At 43.6% G+C, this 22,347-nt stretch overlaps 1 protein-coding gene across 5 annotated transcripts in view; it reads right to left on the minus strand.

Annotated features, from left to right (window-relative positions):
• Window positions 1-5,051: 5,051 nt before the first annotated feature.
• znf608 (zinc finger protein 608) overlaps window positions 5,052-22,347 on the minus strand; it is a 102,907-nt gene continuing 85,611 nt past the window's right edge. For 4 of the 5 annotated variants that reach the window (XM_038804988.1, XM_038804991.1, XM_038804987.1 and 1 more), the window contains 6 exons: window positions 17,058-19,554; window positions 12,160-12,577; window positions 10,869-11,041; window positions 10,002-10,161; window positions 7,738-7,819; window positions 5,052-5,981 (listed from right to left, as the gene is read on the minus strand). In XM_038804988.1, the coding sequence (XP_038660916.1) occupies window positions 5,975-5,981; window positions 7,738-7,819; window positions 10,002-10,161; window positions 10,869-11,041; window positions 12,160-12,577; window positions 17,058-19,554 (3,337 nt within the window). In that variant the 3' untranslated portion in view covers window positions 5,052-5,974. Of the gene's footprint in view, window positions 5,982-7,733; window positions 7,820-10,001; window positions 10,162-10,868; window positions 11,042-12,159; window positions 12,578-17,057; window positions 19,555-22,347 lie in introns of those variants that run through there. The other variant, XM_038804990.1, reaches the window with a different exon arrangement.

Below are 22,347 nucleotides of genomic sequence, written 5' to 3' on the forward strand. Positions count from 1 at the left end.
ACAGATGTTCGTGTCTTAAGGCATGTCCTTTGAACATGAAAATGTGCAATTTTAGTTCCTGCAGCACGTTTCAAAATCTCAGAATTGATTCTCCAACATTTGAAAATCCTCCTAATAATGAGCAGGATGCCTCTTTCCTCCACCTAATTACTGACCCTGGAAGGAAATTATGGGAGCGTGTGATTTGTGAGAATGTGATTTAGTTAGTGGGCCATTAATTACAAGGAAGAAGAGACATTTATTTGGCATGATTTCACTCCCCTCTAGTGATTGCCAAAAATAGCTCCATGAGGATAAAAAAAAATCAACATCTGTAGAACTGGACACCAGGGAAAGCTGTAGTTCAACACTATGAGTGCACAATTTATAGATATTGTGTCATGAACACCAGAGAGTTCAAAGTATCTTTAGCAGTGAACCTGACCGGATAATTTGTGAGTGAGTCATGGCCAACCTCACAAGTGAAGATATTTATCACCATGCGTTGGCCACTACAAATTCTATATATACGACCAGTTTAAGAGATCAGAGGCATGATTTCATGGAAAAAAAGAGTCCTGTTTTGGGTGCATTTAGTGGGTTGTTTCCGACGCCTGCAGCGCTGAGAACGACCCCGCTATTAAACGGGACTCTTTTTTTTTCTGGCCTCGGTGAGGAACGCCTACAGAGGCCGCACTTAGACTCATTTTTTGCACTAATGACCTCAGCTCACCAGTAGAGGAAGAGATTGGGATGCCATTTTTAAATAGCGCCCAATCTCTCGACCCCCCCCCCCCCCCCCCCCCCCCCCCCCCCCGCGCAGTCTCCAAATCCCAGCCAATGGCGCCCAGGGCCGAGGTCTCCGAGATTAGGCTCTTTGATCCCGTGCCATGGATAACTCTGGCGCAGACTTATTCAAGTGAGACTAACTACCCACTTGAATATGCAAATCTGATTCACGCCCATTGAGGGCGAGGTGTAGACCACGTCGCCTTGCATGACCCTGTTAGATCTCACGAAGCGTGACAAGTTTCATAGGTCTCGCGAGAAGCCTCTTGCGAGATTTACCGACCTTGTTGCGCCCCAGGTCAGGCGCACGAGCCCATTAGACCGCACCGCATGTCAAAAAAGATTGTAATACAGAACTGGAAAAACATTCTCCCCATTTTCCAGATTGGATGTGTTATAAAAAGCTGCAAGGTTTGGACAGCCAGCAGCATGGTTTGGAGGTACATTTTTGCAAGCAGTAATGCAGGAGTCATGGCATCAGAGGAACATAAACTCCCCTCCTCCTTTCTGGTGCTGACTGACTCATCTCCATCCTACTTCTGTGAGAGGTGTTGAGGGAGGCAAGTGCAAAGAAAGACTCTCTCTGCACGGTTAAAGGAAAATTAGAGGGAGAATTACTAACAGAAGGTTTCCATGCATTTTGTAGTACTCGATCAGAGTTACTGAAGGAAGCCGTTGGGTTTGGTTAACAAAACTGACAAATGCATGAAATCCATGCTCCTGAAGAATGCATCAAAATGGGATATATTTTATATGTTCACCAACAACGACAAAACATATAGCCTTGGGAAAATAAAAGATCACAGCATGTTAAACCTTTTGTTTATTAATTACTCATGGCAGGAGGGTATAGCTAATTGTAACAACTGTCACTCACCCCCATACTTAAATTACTCAGTGGAGCAGCTTTTGTTTCTACCAGCGTTCAATATAATTAGGCCAGAAAGGCCTTTATATAAAACTCTGTCATTCAAGTTAGCAGAAGGTTTGTGAATTCATATTGATGAAAAGATTATTTCAGCCATTTTTACGAAGTTCCATGCAGTTACAACAGGCCATTGGGAAAACTATCATGGAGATTACCGACATGCTCTTTTGCCCAGTTTAAGTATTTAACTCAGCTGGATAGTGACTTAGAAAACTGGGTTATCTGATTTTTCCCATTTATCCTGAAGCTGGGGACCCATGTTGGGATACAATCTAACAATTAGTAGAAGACTTCCCTGCTTCATTTTTCATATCAAGGCCTACTGAGTGAGAACTAGCTGAATTCGTAGCCCAACCAGTCCTTTCTTCATTCAATGTCAAAAAACATAGATTTTTCCAAGTGTAGTGATTTCCCACACAGAATTATTGAGGCCAGTTGTTACATTTTTATTATTCCTGGATTAGGTCAATTAATTTAGCACAGACTTGAGATCAACCTGGGATTTTCCTCGCCCTGTAGTCTCTGTCACCATGCAGCAACAGAATCTTAAGGGAACCATTCTTCTTTAATTTTCCCTTTTTTCTGCCTTACAGAGGTATAATTGCAGACAGCTGCTCACTTGCTTTTGACCAAAGTGGGCATTCTTTATATCGTAACAGCAAGTATTGCCCAGCTATTCACCTGGAGGAGAGGGATATCACAGCTGAATCTTATCCCAACATCCAGACACACCCGTGCACCTTAGCAGCAGTCATTGAATAACAATCAGGAGCACTGAGGCCATCAGTCGCCATACAGTGTCAGTGCCTGTTGTAGCTCAGATGGTAGCATTTCTGTTTTAGTCAGAAAATGGTGGCTTCAAATCCCACCACACGGACTTGAGCATAAAGTCTAGGCTAACGCTTTAGTGCAATACTGTGGTAATGTTGAACTGCTATAGATGCTCTTCCTACAATGGGTAAAATGTTAAACCGAGGCCCTGTCTCAGGTGAAACTAAACAATTCCATGGCATTATTTTGAAGAGGAGCAGGGATGTCCTGGTCGATTACTAAAGAAAAACAGATGATCTGGTCAATATCACATGGCTGTTTTGGGGTAGTGTTGAGTGCAAATTGGCTGCTGCAATTTCTACTTTACAATTGTGACTACACTGTAGAGTGCTTAATTGGTCAAAAGACATCTTGATGTCATGAAAGTTGTGATATAAATGCCAAGTCTTTTTCTGACTGTCTCAACCATTGACTGCTTTATTAGCTTAACTAGCAGAGTAGGCGTTCATGGAACAATTAAAAAAAAAAGTTTATTTACAATAGTGAATAGTTCATGTGTCCTGAAAACATGATTTAATGTTCCTGATATGGGTCTCACCCATCAGGTCAAAGAACCAGTGGGTAACCTGTGTCGCTTCAGTGGGAGAGGCCTGACCAAATTAAGTTTAGCTGGCCAGAACTGGCAGTGATGTTGGAGGTTAAGGGCAGGGCGTGTGGCCTCAGTAGCTGCCCCTTTTCCTAAGCCTGGTCCCTTGATTGGGCACTGAATGCTTGACAATGGTCGCCTACCCATGGTGTGTTAATCGGCCGGCAGAGGTGGCCTACCAATGGCGGTGGCGGGATCTTATAGTCCTGTGACTATCAGTGGGGTGTCCCATTGATTCCACCCAGTGCCACCACAAAACCCACGACGGAGGTGTGTCGTCGGTGGGACAGGCTTGAACAGCCGGAATGTATCGCCCTGTCACAGATATCAACTAGCCAGCTAGTAAATATGCTTCTGGTTATTTCTACTATGCTTAAATTGCATAAGATATGCTGCAGGAATAAGTTACATACACAGTCTACATCAATAAAAGCAAATTACTGTGGATGCTGGAATCTGAAATGAAAGATAAAATGCTGGAAAATCTCAGCAGGTCTGGCAGCATCTGTAGGGAGAGAAAAGAGCTGACGTTTCGAGTCCGATGACTCTATGCCAAAGCTGCTTTGACAAAGAGTCATCGGACTCAAAACATTAGCTCTTTTCTCTCCCCACAGATGCTGCCAGACCTGCCAAGATTTTCCAGCATTTTCTCTTTCGTTTCAGTCTACATCAATGGTGCACAATGTGGGTAGCACGGTGGCGCAGTGGGTCAGCCCTGCTGCCTCACGGCACCGAGGCCCCAGTTTGGATCCCGGCTCTGGGTCACTGTCTGTGTGGAATTTGCTCATTCTCCCCGTGTTTGCGTGGGTTTCGCGACCATAACTCAAAGATGTACAAGGTAGGTGGATTGAACAGGCTAAATTGCCCCTGAATTTGAAAAAAATTAATTGGGTACACTAAATTAATTTTTTTTTAAATGGTGCAGTGTTCAAATCTACTGCAACAATAAGCAATTTGTTAGTTCTTTAAATATTCAGAAATATCAGGTTATAAAGAAAATTAGATGGCTTTAATGGTACATGGGCATCAATGGGGTTGTGGCCATTGTTCAGTTAATTTAATCTGTCAGTACGTCTTACATGAAGAATTAGGTGTCGACTTGATGGAATGGTGAAAGCTTCACCAAAGTCTTAATTTAAAATGAACAGTACTGTTATTGTCAGCAGTTCCAGGCAAGGATAACTGATGATGTATTTAACTGTGGCTTCAGTTCTGCATATATAAGCAACACAACAACTCAAGATTTAACTCAGCAAAGATAATTAACAAAAATCAATACTGAGGGCTCTTGTCACAGTTTTTTTCCAATCTACATGATACATCAGAAGGAATGGCACTGCACATTTGAACGCATGCAGGCTTTACAAAATAATATTGCATTGATTGCTATAAATGCAATTTGTTCAAAATTCTTTGAGACCACAGATTAAACGAAGACCACAACTAATTTTGTACAGTAATACCGAAGCTGGGACTGGCTTGGTCGACAGTGCCTGTTTCTATGCTATCAAGTTGGTAAATCCCTTTTACTTTGATACAGCTTGCATCATCTTTACTTGTGGGTATGGTATTAACATCACTGCTGTGCAAACATGACACGGGATTCCACCTTTGATGCCTCAATCAATTTACCTCTAGGCAACAAGGAGACAGTGATGTGACAAGGCAAAATCACAGCGCTGCTGACCAACCTGGTTGACACGTTGGCTGCAGTGTCAACAGTGTGTTAGCTTACAATAGTGTTAAAAGAAACTCTGCAAATTGTGGATATGAAATTGAGCATCAAATAGCTCCAGGGGCAAGTGCAAAGTAAGAACAGGCTGCAGTTTGCTGCTGGACACGGCAGCAGCAAAAGCCAACAAATAAACAATTCCTATCGAGCGGGGAAAAGCTCAATATAAGATCAAAATATAGCATAATAAAAGACTCAACGCCAAATACAAAAACATTTTTTTTTATTCTGATTGCCGAATTATTTAAGGCAAGTATAAAAAATGAAAGCATTCAATATACACTTTACATAAAATAAACTAGATTACAGCATAAAACAAGTAACCAGGCAACTGAGCAATTTCTTCCTAAATCTGAATAATTGTAAACATTTAAAACTGCTGAACTAGTTCAAGTAATAAACAATCACAGATGTCTTTTTGTATGGGTGGGTGGAAGGGGTTATGTCGGCTATGGGGTAATCAGCCATTCAATATCATAAAGACATTTTATATTCACAGATGCTCATTATTTTCCATTTCAAACCTGTACATTATATACACACGCACAATCACAATGGGCGTTCTTACAACCCTCAGAAGTCCTCTGCATGTATAATCGTCACAATAAACAACAATGCAGTGGACATGTGAATACAGTTAGCACACAGATGCATTTAAATAGTGTCTAAGTGTTTTCAAGGAGCCACCAAGTACACGTAAACACTGTACCAAAGTGTCACTGTCACAGTTCGCCTCTCCGAGGGTCTAAATGCCACACTCAATTCAAGGGAACACCTACCCAGAACAGTATGCTCTACAAAACCAAGCAATTGTCTTCTTTTGTTGCTAACACTTTCAGGAAATGGCAAAGTACTGTGACAACTGCCAACAATAATTGACCCTGCTTTTGTGAGCCTGGTTACTGATACAAAAAAAACAATAAACAAAAAGAATATATTTCAACAAAAGTTTAATTACAGCAACATTTGTAACTCAGTTATAAAATTTGCAATTTACAAATATGAAATGACTGGTTTTGCCTGACATCAAGGCATTTGAAATCAACACCATGGAACTGATGTCTGTATAAACCTCTTCTTCATGTGATCCAGTCACATGACTATGATTCAATATACACTCATGATGCCATCATTCCCTGCAATAAAACAAAACAAGATGTTAGAAAAGTTTACATGTCTTCTGGGGATGTGTCAGCATGTTTATCCAGTAACTAACAAAGCAAGACAAATCCCGGGTTTGATTTCCAGTCTGTGCCAATTGCTGTTCTTGTCAAAAGTATCCACAGAGGTACTACAGTCAGCCTCACCACCCCTGGGTTAAGGAGAGAAGAGTCAGTTAGGATTGTTGGTCCTTATCCTTATCTAGTAAACCCTGCCAAGTTTTTTTTCCCAATTAAGGAGTAATTTAGCATGGCCAATCCACCTACCTTGCAAATTTTGGGTTGTGTAGGTGAGGCCCACGCAGACATAGACAGGATCGAACCCGGGTCCTCGGCGCTGTGAGGCAACAGTGCTAACCACTGCGCCATCGTGCTGCCTGAACCTTGCCAAAATAACACATATGTAGACATTCAATGAGGGCAAAATGAGCTTCAGCTGTGGTCAAATAGCTATTCACATCTGTACGTGAATGATGGCCACTTGCCCAAGGCAAAGGAGAATTCTTGGTGGTTAAGGAACTGTAGGTCATGAGGGAGTTGATAGGCAGCACGGTGGCCTAGTGGTTAGCACAACCGCCTCACGGCGCTGAGGTCCCAGGTTCGATCCCGGCTCTGGGTCACTGTCCGTGTGGAGTTTGCACATTCTCCCCGTGTCTGCGTGGGTTTCGCCCCCACAACCCAAAAATGTGCAGGGTAGGTGGATTGGCCACGCTAAATTGCCCCTTAATTGGAAAAAATAATTGGGTAATCTAAATTTATAAAAAAATAAAAAATAAAAATGAGGGAGTTGATGTCGTCAGAAAAAAAGGGTTGTGGGGGGAGTGAAAATTGGCAAAAGAGTCATTTGCCTTTTAAAAAGATTGGAAAAACTATTTTATAAATTATTTTTTGTATCAATTTCCAATTTGGCACAGCAACCTTTCATAAACAGCAATTAAATAATTGACCTGATCACGAGAACTGGCTCCTCTCAGGCTTCTTATCTAACCTACTTGACCTGGAAGTCTTTTACTTTAGGTTCCTCACTGCCACATATGTGCGCTTGAGGAAGATTGAAATAATATTTATCGTATTTTTAGTTTTCCATTGACCTCTAACTCAATTATGGTGAAATTAAATAGGGCTGGCCCACCAGCACGAACTGGGTGCAAGGAATTATGCTGCAACGCAAATGCCTGAGGCACACTCGACCTTGGGTCTTACTTAAATTTGTGTTAGACTGGTGAGTCTGATGTAAAATGTGGACCGCTTCTGCAGGTGAGAGGCGATTGACGGTGGGGGTGGGATTGGGATGAGATACAGCAAACCTGAGGGCAAGGACAATCAGGAAAAAACTAAATTAGAGCCTGTGACAGTTTCTGGGACTGCAGACCTTCCCAGCATCACATCCATAGAACTGTAGAAAATTTACATCCAGGTGAAGGTTTAAAAAAAAGGATCTTCTCGCTGGCTGCCTCCAGGAATGCCAACTCGGGCACAGGTAGGTAGATTTGGTTATCCTGGTGTCTGGGAAGGAGGCCTGAAATAGGTGTTAGGTCACCTATTTGAATGTGCAAACGGTCTCATGTGTACTTCAAGCGCAGGCCCCAGAAACATAAACTTCAGCAGATAGCAATATGCCAGGGTATGCAGAATGTGGACACTACCACAAATATTCGTAGCATCGCCACATTTCCAAACCAGTACTTCTAATAGTTTCACATGCAAAGACTTTTTAAAAAATGTACCTCACCTTCTCTGTGCAGGGAAAATGGCAGATGCAGAAGCCTGCGCAGCCACCTGCTGACCGGCAACGATGGCAGCGGATGCCAGCCCTAAAATAATTCAATACAAGTAGAAGCCATGATTTATAATTAGTAGAACATATAGCTAACATAACAAATACTATAGCTAGAAATGACAAGAACTGTAACACAGAAAGCATAAAAACAGAGACCGATTGAGGATTTGCTGATTTAACCACTGTGTGCAATTGCACCTTCTGAATAAGAGGAAGTGTGATAGCACTGAGCTTGTATTATTTGCTCAGCTTCTCTTTCACATTCAGGTGGCGCCTTTTCAGCAGGCTACAGTTGAAAAAAATTGCAACGTTTCAGAAAAGGTGTAGTTCTGCAGATTGAAACTAATTACAATATAAATTACCACCTCTGGCTCATTGCATCAAATATTTAGCACTGAATATTTCAATCATTCACAAAGGTAAAAGGTACATTCTCCATTTTGGTGCTTCCATCCTAGATCCATGGAGATATCCATGGATGGAAAATTACAGTTTGTGCTCAAGATTTCATGGTCGGGGGGGGGGGGGGGGGGGGGGGGGGGGCATGTGGCGCAGTGGTTAGCACTGGAGGTTAGCAGTGGATGCGGCGCTGAGGACCCGGGTTCAAATCCTGGCCCTGTCCGTGCAGAGTTCGCACATTCTCACCATGTCTGCGTGGGTTTCACCCCCACAACCAAAGATGTGCAGGTTAGGTGGATTGGTCATGCTAAATTGCTCCTTAATTGGAAAAAAATTAATAATTGGGTACTCTAAATTTATAAAAATTAAAAATAAAAGTTTTCATGGTCGTGATTTCATTGAGAAAATAAGTCTTTAAATGGCATGCTCCAGGTTTTGAAGTCATTGCTCTGGTGTCTATTGTTGCTCATCTTTCATTCTCTGTCCCATCAATTTCTCCCCCATTCCTGGTTGCCGGAAGAGGATGACTCCTTTCTGTGTTTTATCATTGTTACTGGTTATTCCCCGGTACATTCTCATTCATTCATATATTTTCTTTTTTTTAGATAAATTTAGAGTACCCAATTATTTTTTCCAAATTAAGGGGAAATTTAGCATGGCCAATCCACCTATCCTGCACATCTTTTGGGTTGTGGGGGCGAAACCCACGCAGACACGGGGAGAATGTGCAAACTCCACACGGACCGTGACCCAGGGCCGGGATTCGAACCCAGGTCCTCAGCGCCGTAGGCAACAATGCTAACCACTGTGCCACTGTGACTCATTCATATATTAGCCTAGGCAGTGAAAGTCAGCCGCCCATTGAACTGGATGGCATGTTGTCACATTCTACTCCTTTATTCATCATGCAGGTACCATTCCTGCATGGGTTGTATTTTAGAGATCACGGCTGATTTTCCTCTCTATAAACCAGGGGACTTGAAGCTAACTGTAGAACGTCAATTGCTAAGTAGTGCTAACTCAACACAGATCAGAAATCAAACCTAGGCCCATGTCCATATGGCTCAGTTCAGGATGCACTACCAGGGACAGTAACACCCTTTGAATTATTTGAAGTCTAAGCCTCACTTGAAGTTTAAACTATCAAAAGCCCAAGATGTAAAATATTAAAAAAGCAATTTGGATGTTTACGAAGTGCCTGAGAGTCAGATTACCTTCCCCCACAATGGCACCTCAGAAACTACAACAATTAAGATCAGAAACTCTGTGCAGTTAGAGATCAAAACCCACATCTTTCCCCTCTGACCCAAAAGTACAACATGCATCAAATTAAAATATTGTTGGAGGAATAGATAAAAATTATTTTTTATTATCACGTAACAGGAAAAACTGACAGGGCAACGGCAGCACAGTGGCTAGCACTGCTGCCTCACAGCATCAGGGACCCGGTTCAATATTGGCTTTGGGTCACTGTCGGTGTGGAGTTTGTACGTTCTCCCGTGTCTGCGTGGGCTTCCTCCGGGTGCTCTGGTTTCCTCCCACAGTCCAAAGGTGTACGGGATAGGTGGATCAGCCATGCTAAATTGTCCCTTATTGTCCAGGGATGTGAAGGTTAGGTTTTGGGGTTGCAGGGGTAGGGTGGGACATGGATCGGTGCAGACCCGATGGGCCGAATGGCCTACTTCTGCATTGTGGGGATTCTATGATCAGTACAAAATGCAGGTTGAACTGAAAGAGAACATTTGTGAACAGCATATTTCAACCTTTATTATCCAATACACATCTCTAACAAAATGGAAAATCAAACAGATGAGTACCTTGATATGGGTCATATTGGCCTGGTATTAGTGGATATCCCATTCCAACATGCGTGTGATGATGGGTGTGTACATGCCGCTGTGCAAAAGGTGAATGGCGTTCTCTTTCTCGCTCTCGCTCAGCTTCTCTTTCACGTTCAGGTGGCGCTTTTTCAGCAGGCTACAGTTGAAAAAAATTGCAACGTTTCAGAAAAAAGTGTAGTTCTGCAGAATTAAACTAATTACAATATAAATTACCATTTCTGGCTCATTGCACTAAATATTTAGCTCATATGCATTAATTAAGATGCACAACTTAATATTCTGCACATGTGCCAATACAGCAGGAACAACTTGAAAAGGAACCAGAAATCCATGTATTTTTTTCTCTTAACAAAATCAGGATAAAAAGGAGGCATCTATTTTTGGAGCATGTGGCTGTGAATTACTGTGCAAAGGCTGGTGTTCCCACTCGGGGACCCAATATTTTGAAATCCCTTAACAATACTAAAACCTGAAGCATCCAAGAAAACCAGTCAATTTGCAGCTCGGTTTTCTGTCTTTATGGATGTTTCTACAACATTTGGAAAAACGTTCATCAATAACCACTGTCCAAAAGTGTGGGAAAACATTTGAAACACAAATTAGGAACAAAAAGAAAATGGTGGCCAGTTCAAATTTTATTTCACGAGCTGACTATGGACATCTTTGCCTGTAAGTTTTTACAAATGTGGTCCATCACATAGGACACATTGTCAAAGCAAATCATAAATTACTAGATTTATATCCAGGTTTATTGCACTGCTGATTTTTTATGATGCAGCAAGTCTTTGGTCTGTTCTGTTTCCCAAGCTTGAACAATCTTGGTAGAGCTCCGCACCTACTCACCCCAGGAGACTTGCTGCGGTACTGGTTGGCATGCTGCTGAAGAAGGTCGAGTGCCTTGGATTCAGCTGCTGGTTTAGTGTTTACACTGGGACTTGTGCTTGATTTCTCTGTCTCCTCGCGGCTGGACATCTTCCCATAGACAGGGTAGTGAAATCCTGGAGATAGATATGCCCCTGTGGATTGATAAAAAGAAACATGATTGTAACTCTTCTTAAATTTCCAAGAACCTCCTGTTTTGGATGCTACCAGCATCGAGATTTTGTGTCACAGGCCACGCATATAAATCAATGTATTACTGGGTCTGTCTTCATGAAATCCAGGTCTCTATCTTGCATGCACAACTCTCTCATTTCTACATTGTTTCCTTTTCACCTGATGCCTGTCTGAAGCCACTGGCTCATATTGGATATACATGACTCCAGGATCTGGCATCCTACCAGTGCCTAGGCCCATGGCCATCAAATGAGCCTCGACATCAAGCATCAGTTGGCTGTTAAAAGTGAGGGCATCAAAGCACAGTGCAATCCTGTCTCTACTCAAAATCCATCCCAGTACACTTTCCAACAAGAGTCAATGGACAGAGCCCAGTAGTATTAATCATCACCAGTCCAGAAAAGGTAAGGCTAGTTGCAGCGTCCTTACTTTTACCTGGCTGAGATCTGCCTAGCTCAGCACTGACTGGAAGCCAACACAGGATCTGCCTCGTTTGTATTTCTCAGTTACACACTGCACAGTAAATTTATCATCAGTCAAGACTGTTTTGGGTTTTTCTTTACAATCAGACAGACAACAATCAGACAATTTCAGTTATCCATATTTCTCTATTTAATACCTAGAGACAGAGTAGCGGAGAGTGAAAGAGCTACTGAGTTTTCCTTTCTCTTCTATTCCTCTGTACCTGTCCTTCCACATGCAAAATGAACATGGCTTATGACGTCAACTATTATCACTCAAAACTTCTTTTTGTTAGGGGCAGCATGGTGGCACAATGGTTAGCATTGCTGCCTCACAGCGCCGAGGTCCCAGGTTCGATTCCGGCTCTGGGTCACTGTCCATGTGGAGCTTGCACATTCTCCCCATGCTTGCGTGGATTTCGCCCCCACAACCCAAAGATGTGCAGGGTAGGTGGAATGGCCATGCTAAATTGCCCCTTAATTGAAAAAAATGAATTGGGTACACTAAATTAATTTTAAAAACAAATAAATAAAATAAAACTTCTTTTTGTTCTCTTTGATTCCTCTCCTATGCACCTATACACACATGCACACACGCATACATCAGGATGACCTACCTGGGTAGCTATGCATTAACACTGGAGACACTGCTCGGTAGGCTGGGTCATACATTTGTGAATAAGGGTTATAAGCGTGCAGGTACTGAATATAAGATTGATGCTGATTCATTGGTGATGAGACAGCAACACGAGCTCCTCGAGATTCCTTCGCAATGACAGGAGTCTTACGATCATCAGTTTTACTTTTATGCTCCTCCACTGTCAGAGACTGGGATTCAGCCCGTTTGGCATCTTTGGGCTCCTCTTTAATATTAGTTACTGCCATGGGAATATTAGATACATTTCCCTCTTTGCTGGATGCCTTAATTGGACTGTCTTCTTTCTGTTTTTTCTCTCGTTCAAAATCATCTATTTTTTGCTGTTCCATATACTTGGGCTGATAAACATAATGGTGCCATGCCCGGTTATCTGGCTCCTGTAGACAATCAGAGAACAGGTTACTTACATTTCACATTCCAGGATCTCATAAAATCTGAGCAGTAAAATTCTATGCTATTAATTCACACAAATTTATACTTTAAACAGGCTTGACACAATTGACTTGCAATTGGGTGCTGCTCATATTGATTTCTAAATAAGTTGCAATAACACTTTGCTTAAAAGGGATGGAATCTCCTGCTTTCTCTGGTGGTGAGTTTGGAGGTGGGAAGGGTATTCAGTGAATCAGTGGGGTACCTGAACCCTTTCCCATCTCTGTCAGAATTAAGTTGTAGGCAGGAAGGTAATTGGTCAATCTACCCTGCAGCTAACTGAAGCCCTTAAGTAGCCAATTAATTATCACTTTTGGGCCTCATCCTACCACTGCTGGTTTAAACCCAGCTACAGGCAGGACTGTTGTCATGTGGCAGACATGACGACCAAGACTGTATGGTCAACTTATTCTCTCCGAGGGATTATCCTTCAATCAAAAGCACTCGGTGCTGATCGAGGGACTGGGCATACTGTGGCCTTGGTCACTCCAAGATCCTCGGACTCCAGTGCCTGTCCTCCCGGCAGCAGCCATGGCCTCCCCAGTGAGCACAAAACTGCCAGCCTCTGATTTGTCCGCAGCTCTCAGTAGGTGAGATTCTGCCTCCAGAGCCTTGGTCCCAGGCAAAGTCCCATAGCTGGCCTCACGCCTGCCTGATTGGCATGTGGTTTGGTGGGACCTGCTGAAATGAGGCAGCGAAGGTCTCTCGTCAGCTTTCCAGTCAGTAGGCAAGACCCCAATGCCTCAACAAAATTCCAATGAAGGACTTTGGACCACAAAGGAATTATCTGGAGATGCACTCGAAAAGTCTCTCGAAGGTGCCAATGAAAAATTCAATCTGAAATGATTTTTTTCCCATTATAATTTTTTTCTTCTATGCAGAATAGAATCAATGAGTATTTAATTAAATCCTTAATAACAAGCTGCTTTGCTCAACATATACCTTAAAGGTTCCATGGGCAAAATTTTATATGAAGAACCATAAACATTCTAAATGTATCTTGAAACTGCAACCTACAGAAGAGTACAACCAAGAGACTTGAGTTTACATGTTCTTTTACAGCTAAAGGGTGATCCTAAAGGGTGATCCAATTATTATCAATTATCAACTCAAAGCTAGGATCTGCTCTCATGACAAAGTTAGCTGACCTATTGTTTAAAATTATCACTTCAACAAAATTTTCATATCGCTTGTTTACAAAATTTTCAATTATTCCAAAAATTATCACCAAAGAATGTCCCCGTCCTGGACTTTCTGGTTCATTCTAGAATACATCTGGTGCTCATGATCTTCCAGAAATAGAGTAAAGTTGGCCATTTATTCCATTGAGTCTGTACCGCCATTGTGAGATCATGGCTCATCTAACTCCATATCCCTTATCCATATCCCTTAATAGCCTTACCATATCCCTTAATACCCTTTGTAAACAAAAATCGATCAATCTCTTATTTTTAAAAAGGCAAGCGATCTAGAATAATTGTTATTTGCAGAAGGGTTTTCCAAACGTTATCGTCTTTTGTATATAGATGTGCTAATTTTCACACCATGGGCCAATTCAACCAAAAAAATTCTAAGTCCAATTTCGGGCACATTTAGCGGCGCTGAGAAAGACTCTTCTACTCAGCGGCAATTGCCATTTTCTTTTGGATTCGTCGAGGAACTCTCTATCAAGAGACTTTACATTTACACTTTAGTCATTTCCTGCACTGGCAACTATTCAGGGATCGGGGCAACATTTGTTAAGGCACCCGATCTTTCAATCCCCGTCTCTGCCTCTGGACCCCCACCCCAATTCACCCAACTTGCCTCTTCTAGGTCTTCAAACCCCCCCCCCCCCCCCCCCCAAGACCAGGCCCCTGGCATGGGCAACCTGGCACCTGGGCACTGTTAGCCTGGCACCTTGGCAGTGCCCCTTCTAGTCTGGCATGCCACCCGGGCACTCTGGCAATGCCACCCATGTCCAGATGGCAGTGCCAAGGTGCCACTCTGCCCAGTGCTTGATCACCTGGAGTTCTCCAATGGCCTGGAAAACCCCTTCAAGACACTACGTCAGGCGCTGCGAGGTTGCTGAATCGTGCCCCGTGTCCCCTGGGCCTGGACTCCCTCACCAGCAGAAATCGCTTTTCTCAAACTGCCCTATAATATCTTGAAAACAACGATGAAATCACAACTCAGGGGCTGCAGCCTTAGTTTGAGTCATCACTCTGTGTAATTAGATCCTTGGAGTCCATTCTGATAAATCTACACCATATTCCCACAAAGGCCAATATATCCTAGGGGAGAATTTAATTGCATGGAAGTATGGTGGGTGGGGACCTCGCCAATTTCCCACGTCAGCCCTGATTAAGTCCATGCTAGGAAGACTCATGGATGGCCTTTCACTTCACCACCAATTCAGGCCCTTAAGCCCCATCCATCGCCGCTTGTCGGGGAGCTTGGCACACTGAAAATTCAAAAACTAAATTCTGTTTGGGTTGCTTGCAGGTTACCTGGGGTACCCCATTTTAAGGCAGCCAGTGCCCGGTCAGGGGATTGGATGACCTTGGCCTTGAGTGGGAACATAACCGACAACAGCAGCAACCACTGCCTGCCTGGTGGCAATGCCAAAAAATGAAGAGCTGCTGGTCGATCAGAGGGCGGAGCTTCCACCCCTGAGATCCTTGATCGCAGGGAAGGTCTGCTTCTAGCCTATCCTGTGCCTTATTGCGATGGGCATGGACCTTCCCAAAGAGATGATGTGGGGCATTCACCAGTTTTCCAGGTGATGGGTGAGACCCCTGTAACCTACATTAAACTCTAGCCCGAAGGTGTGGTGCCAGAAATGCTCTCAGTCCTCCGGGTTTGGTTCAACTCGGTTTTTGTATAGCTGTGGCATGACTTTCACCCTCTGGCTTTCTAGTTTTTCTGGATATAAAGGTCAGTTTTCATTTGCCATTCTAATTATTTTCTGTTTCTGCTCCTGATATTTTAATGATCTATATACATGGACCTCTAAGTTCTAACTTCTCACCATTTGGAAAGTGCTCTGTTCCGCCCTTTCTACGTCCAAAGCGAATGACCTCCACATTTGTTTATATTGAGATCCATTTGCCACAGTTTTGCCCATTCATTTAATATATTAATATCTCTTTATTATTTGATGCTTCTATCAACACTGATTATAATGTTGCCTATCTTTCTGTCATTGGCAAATTTGAAAATCTCACCCAGTAGTTTGGTAGTTTGGGCTGCAGGAGACTAACCAACCTTCAGTTGCAAGCGCTCTACATTGACATTGCTGACAAGTTCCCTTATTTAGCTAGAATCATAGATCCCTACAGTGCAGAAGGAGGTCAGTTGGCCAATCGAGGCTGCACCGACCCTCTGATATAACTGGTGGAACTGTGAGCCCAGAACAGTATGAAATGTTAGAGAACTGTTGGTAGTTGACTCCACAGTGGGGAGGTGTTGAAGACAAGCCAGCCTAAACTTCTCTTTGACCATCAGTCACACGCATGCTTTCCTGTAAACGTTGAGTAATTGAGACAGGAGAGAATGATTCTCCTTGTCCTCCTCCTCGAAGTGTCGTTATTTGTTGTAGGAGCTCGATCAAAGCTAAATTCAGTTAACAGCACAGAATTTGGTTTAAAACTGTAACCGTCTGTCCTTTCTGAAATCCCATCCGCCCTTTGTCCCACCATTAGGGTCAAAGGTTTAAGGGCTGCACGGTGGCACAGTGGTTAGCGCTGCTGCCTCATGGAGCCAGGACCCATGTTCAATTCTGACCTCGGGTGACTGTCTGTGCGGAGTCTGCACATTCTTCGTGTCTGCGTGGGTTTCCTCCGGGTACTCCAGTTCCCTCCCACTGTCCAAAGATGTGCAGGTTAGTTGGATTGGCCATGCTAAATTGCCCCTTAATGTCCAGGGATGTGCAGGTTAGGTTCTGGGTTATGCGGATAGGGCGGGGGTGTAAATGGGTAGTGTGCTCATTCGAAGGGATGGTGCAGTCCAGATGGGCTGAATGGCCTCCTTCTACACTGTAGGGATTCTATCATTCCTTGATCCCATGTTGCAGAATTTCCTCAATAAACTCCGGTTTTCCCACTTAACTATCTCCCTTTAAAAACAGCTTCAACAAATGTTCAGGCCACCTCTTCTAACCCTCATGTCGTGGCTTGGCAATCATTCCTTCATGTTTTCTCTTGTCATACTGTAAAGTGTCATGAGGGCATTTTCTATGTAAATATTAAAAATCTAATATAAATGTTGTTACTGGGCTCAGAACCTCATACCTAAGGTGCATTTACGCACGAATCATTGGGAGGGCAATATATATTTTCTTTTAATAAAAATACGAAAATATAGAATTGAAGACATTAGCATCGATTATTCACGCTATTAGCCCCAATATCATTAACCACCCACAGGCAACAAACATCTAGCTACCTGTTTAAAGCGTATGGTGGGATCTACTCCTGTCTGTTTCATCGAGTCCATAACAGACTTCATTTCCACTGCCTCCTTGATGAGCTGATGATTTTCCATTTGCTTGGCTTTAAACCCATCAATGGTCAGTTGTTGTTGCAACACAGGTTGAATGTGTGATTTCACAAGCTCATCTGGTTTGTTCACAATCCCGGGCTTTGAGGATTCTGATAGCAAGAACGAATCCTTAGCTTTTGAGCTACTTTTGCTTGGCTCGGGGGTAGAAGGGGCTTTTGAAATTGTAGCAGTTGGAATATTTTTCTGTTTTAATTCATCTTTTCCCAGTTCCTTTTGCTGCCCATCGCCTTTTCTTTCACTATCTCGCCCTATCTGCTGTAGTTTCTGCTCTGCAAATCGCTGCTCCTCGTAAAATTTTTCATACTGTTGCCTGTAAGAAGGATTTGTCATTATTGACTTCTGGTCAACGTAACATAGGCCATATGCATATTGTCCATAATAGAGCGATTGGGCAAGTGCCGGATGTCTCTGCGTAATAACAGACTGGTGCTGAGCTTGAGCATTTACTGTATTGGTGTCACTTTTTTTAACTTCCAAAACCTCCACCTTGTCCTTTTTCTCATTCTCTTCTTCCATCTCTTTTTTCACTTTGATGTTCTGCGATGAAGAAGTGTTCCCGGTTGTGGCGCTACTAACCTGACTAGGGTGCATGTAATTAGGCGAATAGTAAGGCTCGTAACCATGGTAAAAAGGTGAATGAGTTTCTTTGCTTTGTGTTGGCTGAGAAGAGGCTGAGGAGTGAGCTTTTACAATAGTCTCCTTGGAGGAAATTGTATCCGCAGGAGAATTAGACTTTGACCTTGTGCCCTCTAACCTGCTGTCAGAAGCTCCATCGTCAGCGGCATCAGAAATGTCCGAGTAAGCTGGGCTGTTTGTTTTGGTAGCAGTCCCATCGCCACCATTTTGTGTTAAAACGTGCAATGGTGTCATGGGAGATTGTCCATTAACCAGACTGCCACACTCCAACCTACAGGCACTCCCGATAGAAGGGCTGGGTGCATTGTCTGTGAACGTGTAAACCTTATCAGCCTCGGCTTTTATGCTGGCCATTCTGCTCTCCTGAGAGTCACATAAACCATTTACAAGCACTTCATTCTTGTTGAGATGCTCTTTTAAAAAATGTGAAGTCAGCTCTTTTGCAGAAGCTTTTAAATCCTCAGGTTTCCCTAGTTTAGAGTCCATCTTTGGGCTTACTGTCTCTTTGCCCTCTTTGTCTTTCAGCTTTCGCTTCTCTTTCTTCTTTTTATCTTTGAGTGAGGACAGGGCTGGGTTTACCGCACTAGGCTCTCCCATAATGGTAGGCTTTGGTTGAATAGGTTTCAGTGGTGGACTCTTTGGTGTTGCCTGGACAACTGTTGTAGTAAGAGACGGTAGCCCTGGTATTGTTCCTGCAGAAGTGGTTGTAAATGTTGCTGTGGGAATAGCAATCAACTGTGGTGGGGGAGGGGCAGGGGCAATTGGTCTTGTTGTCTTAGGCTTTGATAACGTTTTATCCACTTTTCCATTGCTGTTCTTCTTCCCCTTTTCTTTGTCACCCATGTTTTTCTTATCTATGACCCCTTCTACTTCAAGTTTGGGCATTTCTGAAGCAGAGCTACCATCAGGAACTGAACAACTTTCCAAAGCAGTAGTCATATTGGAAATCACAGGAAGGTTATTCAAATCGTTATTAAGACCTTTCCTTCTACTAGCATTCTTCCCGGATTTAGAGTTGACTAGTGTGCTTTGAGCGCTATTAACCAAGTCTTTGCGGCCCTTTGGTGTCCCTGGGGTGCTAGAAATAGGTGATGGTGGTGCCTTTATCTGATCATAACTCAATCCACCACCTGACACCAATGTGCCATTTCCTGGTTCAGCGGGTTCAACACCAATTGCCACATTACTCAAAGCCTCTTCACAGTCTGACATTTTATCTTCAATGTCCGGTTCAAATTCCAATTTATTCTCGGGGTCTAAGTGCGCATGAGCTTGGTGGTAACGCAAACCATTGATGTGTTTGTATTTCTTACTACAGTTTGGATGAGGACAGTCAATTAACACTGGGGAAGAGCAGCCTTGTTCCACAAAAGTAGCCTCAGATTTCCCCTGCGGCGTGGTTGGAGTGCTTCTTGAATTTGTGCGGACCCTCTTCCCAGACTTGGTGTCCTCAGAACTGGAGTTTAGGTCCAAATCCATAGGGGGTTTGTTTTTCCTTTTGTTGATGGGCGAGGGACTGGTTTTTACATCCTCCATGGTACAGTTCGGGGGTGTCCTACGTCCACTCGAGTTAAGACTTCCCCGGCGTCCTTTTCCATTGGCACCGCCTCTGTTCTTGCTTTGCATGCCCCTGGACTCCGTAAAACTGGCTTCATTCATTGGAGCATTAGCAACAGACCGTGCCCTTTTGCCCCGGCCTCGGCTTGCTCTCATTTCAACGTCACTTGTGGGCGATTCACAAAATCTGAGGAACATAAAACAACATTTCAATTAGTATTAGCCTGAACTGTACGTGTTGTGCATGTTGAAAGTCAGTCAGCAGTAAATGAAGACTATTAAGAAATAGATAAGTTACTTTTTATAGAATTTTAATCCAGGAGCTCAGCAGTACCATGGGAAATGCTGGCAATGTGCCACATATTTTTGAGATAAACTTGCATAATAGATTGTAAAATACATCTTGTGGGCTGCCAGTCTACAATAATACTGCCAGTTTGCAATAATACTATGATTTTTAAAAATGTGATGGCTCCATCCAAAGAGTCACCGATTTCTGTCAGACGCGGGTAGGGTTACTTTCCAGCTCTTTAAATCTGGGTTTAGAGCCAGTTCAGGCTGAAGCGATGAATGATTCCTCTTGTCTGTTGAGTTCTTATATCAAATGAGCCTGGTTAATTTCAACATTGGGACTGCTTTACAACATCAAATTGTTATACACTTTGGTAGATGCTGTGAAACTGGCAGCCGTGCATGCTTAATTATGTTGCAGAACTAGCCAAGGGAGAGTCTGAAAACAATCTTGGACTGGGCCATAGACAAACAACAATACAAGTAGAATATTCAGTCATAATTTGTAGAGTATAAATGTGAGATAAAGGGAATTTAATGGAAGTGAAACAGAGTCCTGTTTTGGGGGTGTTTAGTGGGGTGTACCCAGCGCTTGCAGGCCAGAGAAAGACCTCGTTATCAAACAGGGCACTTCCTCTTTTCCGGACCTCAGCTTGGAAAGGCCCGCCGAAGCCGCACTTCGACCCATTTCCTCCACTAACGAGCTCAGTTCGCCAGTGAGATGGGGGCACCATTCCGCGGCCTCCAGACCTCCCCCCCCCCCCCCCCCCCCCCCACTTACTAATTAGGGAATCCTCAAACCCCCTGCACCCCATCTCATAAGGGCAGGGCACCCCTGGCCCAATCCCCAACACGGGCAAGATGTCAGCCAGGCACCCCCTCTGGGATTGCTCGGGCGGCACTGCCAGGGTACACAGAAGACATCAGGAGTGACAGGGTACGGGCAGCACGGTGGCATAGTGGGTTAGCCCTGTTATCTCACGGCACCGAGGTCCCAGGTTCGATCCCGGCTCTGGGTCACTGCCCGTATGGTGTTTGCACATTCTCCCCGTGTTTGCGTGTGTTTCGCCCCCACAACCCAAAGATATGCAGGGAGGTGGATTGGCCATGCTAAATTGCCCCTTAATTGGAAAAACTGAATTGGATACACTAAAAAAAAGGAGTGACAGAGTACACCCTGCCCAGAGCCCAAGCACCCAGGTGCCTCCGATCACCTTGGAGACCCCCCGCCCCTCCCCTCCCCTCCAGTGCTGTAATGCCTGGTCCACATTTGTAGAAACCAGTGCTAAACGCGCCATGACAGGGTCTCCAAGGCGAGGTTGTTCGATCCCATGCTTAAGTAACTCCGGTGCAGACATATTCAAGTGAGACTAATTACTCACTTGAATATGCACATCTGGATCACGCCCAATGAGGGCAAAATCCAGATCGCTCACGAGGCGTCCCTAGCGGCTGAAATCTCACGAGAAGCTTCTCACGAGATTTACTCCAGAGTTGGGCGCGACAAGGCCGGTAAATCATGCCCAATGGCTGTCAAACTGAATTGTATTGTCCTCTGGTCAGGCCACACATTGAGTGTTGCACCTTATTTTGGTCATTGCGCTTCAAATGGAAGAGTCACAAAGTTAAACTACAGTGTCAGATGGATAAGCTGTGTGCCAACCTAGAACAGCTTGAATTCATCAGCCTTCAATGGAAACAAAATGGAAGACCATTTAGAGGTACTTATAAATCTTTTTTCTAAATGGATTAGAACAGGTGAACCCTAAGTACAATTTGATTGAAGGATTGCAGAGCAGGGAGACAAAGGTACAAACTAGGAAAAGACAATTTCAAGACTGATGTCAAGGAGCACTTCTCAGTAAAATATCTCCCAGGTGGGGAGTGAAGTGAAGTCAGAACTCTTGGCATTGCTCAAAAAGCAGTTAAGACTGCGTGTTAATTGAACATCAATTAGATATTAACTGAATTCAGGTGGGGGGCATTAATTGGCGACTCATCAGTGCTTTTACAGACGAAAGTGATTTTTGGAGGCATTCAGTATGCAATGGGTGTCACTGTATTTCCCAATAAGATCTTATTTAAAGACCGGCATTCTATTGTTCACCACCTGGCTATCCAGGTACAGTAGCACAGCGGTTAGCACTGTTGCTTCACAGTGCCAAGGTCCCAGGTTCGATTCCCGTTTGCGTCATTGCCTGTGCATTCTCCTCGTGTCTGTGTGGGTTTCCTCCGGGTGCTCAGGTTTTCTCTCACAAGTCCCGAAAGACATGCTTGTTAGGTGAATTGGGCATTCTGAATTCTCCCTCTGTGTACCCGAATAGGCGCTGGAGTGTGGCGACTAGGGGCTTTTCACAGTAACTTAATTGCAGTGTTAATGTAAGCCTACTTGTGACAATAATAACGATGATTGATTATTATTGATTATTAATAATAAACAGGTTCCCATGGAAGAATGAGCTAGATGGGCTGAAAGGCCTATCTGATCTGCATTTATCTTTGCTATTCCAGGAACGCAAGCTTGGTATCATGCTCCATTGAAGCCATAGAAACTAATACCAAGAAGCACATTTTTCCATCTAGTGTATTTACTGCAATATAACGCTTCTAAATTGGTGCAATTTCAGGTTCTGCATGTAGAATTCCAAAATTATTCTGCAATTATCCTGGTCTACAGGATTTCAAGTGC

The sequence above is a fragment of the Scyliorhinus canicula genome, chromosome 8, assembly GCF_902713615.1.
Source record: "Scyliorhinus canicula chromosome 8, sScyCan1.1, whole genome shotgun sequence".
NCBI classification, from domain to species: domain Eukaryota; kingdom Metazoa; phylum Chordata; class Chondrichthyes; order Carcharhiniformes; family Scyliorhinidae; genus Scyliorhinus; species Scyliorhinus canicula.